The sequence below is a fragment of the Canis lupus genome, chromosome 32, assembly GCF_003254725.2.
Source record: "Canis lupus dingo isolate Sandy chromosome 32, ASM325472v2, whole genome shotgun sequence".
Classification (NCBI taxonomy): Eukaryota; Metazoa; Chordata; class Mammalia; order Carnivora; family Canidae; genus Canis; species Canis lupus.
The window spans coordinates 36,536,291-36,539,266 of record NC_064274.1 but is presented as its reverse complement, the minus strand read 5'-3'; the positions used below and the strand labels follow the sequence as shown (position 1 = coordinate 36,539,266).

The 2,976-nt window shown below is 47.5% G+C and overlaps 1 protein-coding gene across 1 annotated transcript; it reads left to right on the top strand.

Moving 5' to 3' along the window:
* Positions 1-200: 200 nt before the first annotated feature.
* TRAM1L1 (translocation associated membrane protein 1 like 1) lies at positions 201-2,155 on the top strand. Its single transcript, XM_025465995.3, has one exon. It carries the CDS (start codon positions 264-266, stop codon positions 1,374-1,376), a length of 1,113 nt encoding a protein of 370 aa, XP_025321780.1. The 5' UTR covers positions 201-263; the 3' UTR covers positions 1,377-2,155.
* Positions 2,156-2,976: the final 821 nt, after the last annotated feature.

Below are 2,976 nucleotides of genomic sequence, written 5' to 3'. Positions count from 1 at the left end.
CATGCTCAGTGCGGCCCGGCCCTCGCCTTGGCTCGCGGTGCTCCGGGCGGCCGCGGCGACCCGGGGCCGGCTCGGGGATGGGGCGGGGAGTCCCCGGAGCTGCGGCGGCGGCGGCGGCGGCGGCGGCGGCGCGGTGAGGAGGGCGGCGGCGGCGGCGGGGGCGGGGGCGGCGGCGGCGGCCGCGGGGGGCGGGGGCGGGGGCGGGGGGGCGGCGGGCGCGGAGGCCGCCGCGGCTCGTCGGAGAGCGTGTGGGAAGCGCTGCCATGGCGTTTCGCAAGAAGAGCGCCAAGAACCCCCCGGTGCTGAGCCACGAGTTCATCCTGCAGAACCACGCGGACCTCGTCGCCTGCGTGGGGATGTTCTTCGTGCTGGGGCTGATGTTCGAGGGCACGGCCGAGGCCTCCATCGTCTTCATCACCCTGCAGCACAGCGTCCCCTTCCCCGCGGCCGAGGAACGAGCGCCGGAACCCAAGTTCCTGTACTACTACGGCATCAGAGACCTGGCCACGGTGTTCTTCTACATGCTGGTGGCGATCATCATTCACGCCACCATCCAGGAGTACGTGTTGGACAAGATCAACAGGCGGATGCAGTTCCCCAAGCCCAAGCAAAGCCGCTTTAACGAGTCGGGCCAGTTCAGCGCCTTCTGCCTCGTGTCCTGTGTCTGGGGCACGTCCATCCTGGTTTCGGAAAACTGCCTGTCGGACCCCACCCTTCTGTGGAGGGCCCCGCCTCACAACATGATGACCTTCCAGATGAAGTTCTTCTACATATCGCAGCTGGCTTACTGGTTCCACGCCTTCCCGGAGCTCTACTTCCAGAGGATCAAAAAGCAGGACGTCCCGCGCCAGCTGGTCTACATCGGGCTGCACCTCTTCCACATTGCCGGAGCTTACCTGCTGTACCTGAACCACCTGGGCCTCGTCCTTCTGACGATGCACTACTTCGTGGAATTCCTTTCCCACATCTGTGACCTCTTCTACTTCAGGGACGACAAGTACCACAAGGAGTTTTCCCTGTGGGCGGTTGTGTTCGTCTCGGGCCGGTTTGTGACTCTGATCGTCTCGGTGGTGACTGTCGGCTTTCACCTGGCAGGAGGGCAGGCTCGGAATTCCGACGCCACCGCTGGAAACGTCAACGTGCTGGCCGCCAAAATCGCGGTGCTCTCGTCCAGTTGCACCATCCAAGCCTACATAACCTGGAATTTATTTAATGTCCAGCTGCAGAGGTGGATGGAGGAAGACACTACCCTGCAGGCCCCAAGTGTGAAGAAGAAACGGACTAAAGGGCGGTCTTCTAGAAAAGGAACAGAAAACGGTGTGGCGACTGCAAACAGAGTAGACTCTCCCCATAAAAGGAAAGAGAAATCTTCCTAACGAACTCCAAGCTGGTTGACGATGGGCCCCAAAGAAGTCTGCTCTTTACTATTACATATCTGTGCGCTAGAGATTTTTCTGTTCTTGAAAATAACTTGTGCTGTCTTCGATCTGTTATTGTTCTGTGTAATGTATTCTTTCTTTTTTTTTAAGGCATTTGAGGGGAGGATGATTATTATGAGTGGGGAAAAAATTTTGATAGAGACTAAGCTACTCATCATCAAGATGGTTCAGGGATCGCCACCATATTTTGTTTTGTTGCGTTGGAACATTTTCTTAATGATTTGCAGAGAGGACTAAAAAATCCCGCCTATCAGTGACACAAGTTCTTGCCCCTGCCAATCTTTTAGAGCAGTCGCAAGGTGGTCTGGTAGAGCGATGTCACATTTTTGAATATCCCCCTTTAGGGTAAAACGGAATTATTATAAAGGTGGAACTCAACTTCATTACGTCTTCAGTGTTCTCTAATTCTTAGAATTTTTAAATTTTGATTTTTTTTTTTTTTTTTTTTTTAGAACTTACAACTGGAGAAGACATTTGTTAAAACCACCAAAATAATGATGCGTTTTATAGATAGTGGTTGTTAATGTTACCTCCCCATTAAAAACAAAACAAAACAAAACACTAATGGGTAATATGTGGAAATTTATTACCATATATTGAATTGAAATATCTTGAATTAATATAAGACTGTTACTGGAGAGGTAAATCATTCTTGTCCATTTGAAACCCTTGTAAACTAGAAATTTAAAAAATTAAATATTTACTGTAAAAGGAAATCGGACTTAGTGTTTTTTGCTATGTTTTTAAAAAATTATTCTTACTGAGGTTTGTTATAAGTTTGGCATCCACAGCATCTTGGAAAAATATTGTTGAACCTGTAAATCATTTTGAAAAACAACGCTTACTTGACTTATATCTATAAAAAGGATGTCAGCAAATTACACGCAGAAAACACACTAACCTAAAGTAGTTTGAAAATTGGGTAGGTAGTCTTATGAAAGGCTTGTCAAAGATACTGTTGTAACTATAGCGCTGCTAACATCATTAATTGGGAAACATTCATCTGTATGAGCCCTATTTTGGATATGTGGTATACTAAAGTGTATGTGGGGATAGAGTTGTATGGATAGTATCATTACTGAACCCAGTAGAAAGAATGGCCTGTAGTGGGTATTTTATTTATCTCCTTTTCTCAACCTTCATTTTGATTTCTTTTCCATAATGTGAGTATTTATGTTTTTTTTCAGGAGACAATGCCTGAAAAATATGCTAGCATAAGGCCATAGATCTCCCATTCTTCTCTTTTGTCCCACGACATCTCTCATCTTTGATTTTGATAGCCTTCTATTTGGTTTATTGTGGGTAATTTGGCTTTTCCAGTCATGGAGGTCTTTGGAAATTAAACTTAGTATACTCATATTGCAGATTAAAGACAGAAGAGCCACTCTTGGCCGAGCTTTCTTTTCTCTTTGCTTTGAGAAATATATAACAAAGCAAGATTGTTTCTTTTTAGACTGTAGAATCCATCATTCTACTCCCCTACCCCTTCAGTTGCTGTCTTGTTGGTAGCACATGCCCTGAGGCCCCCAAATTAAAT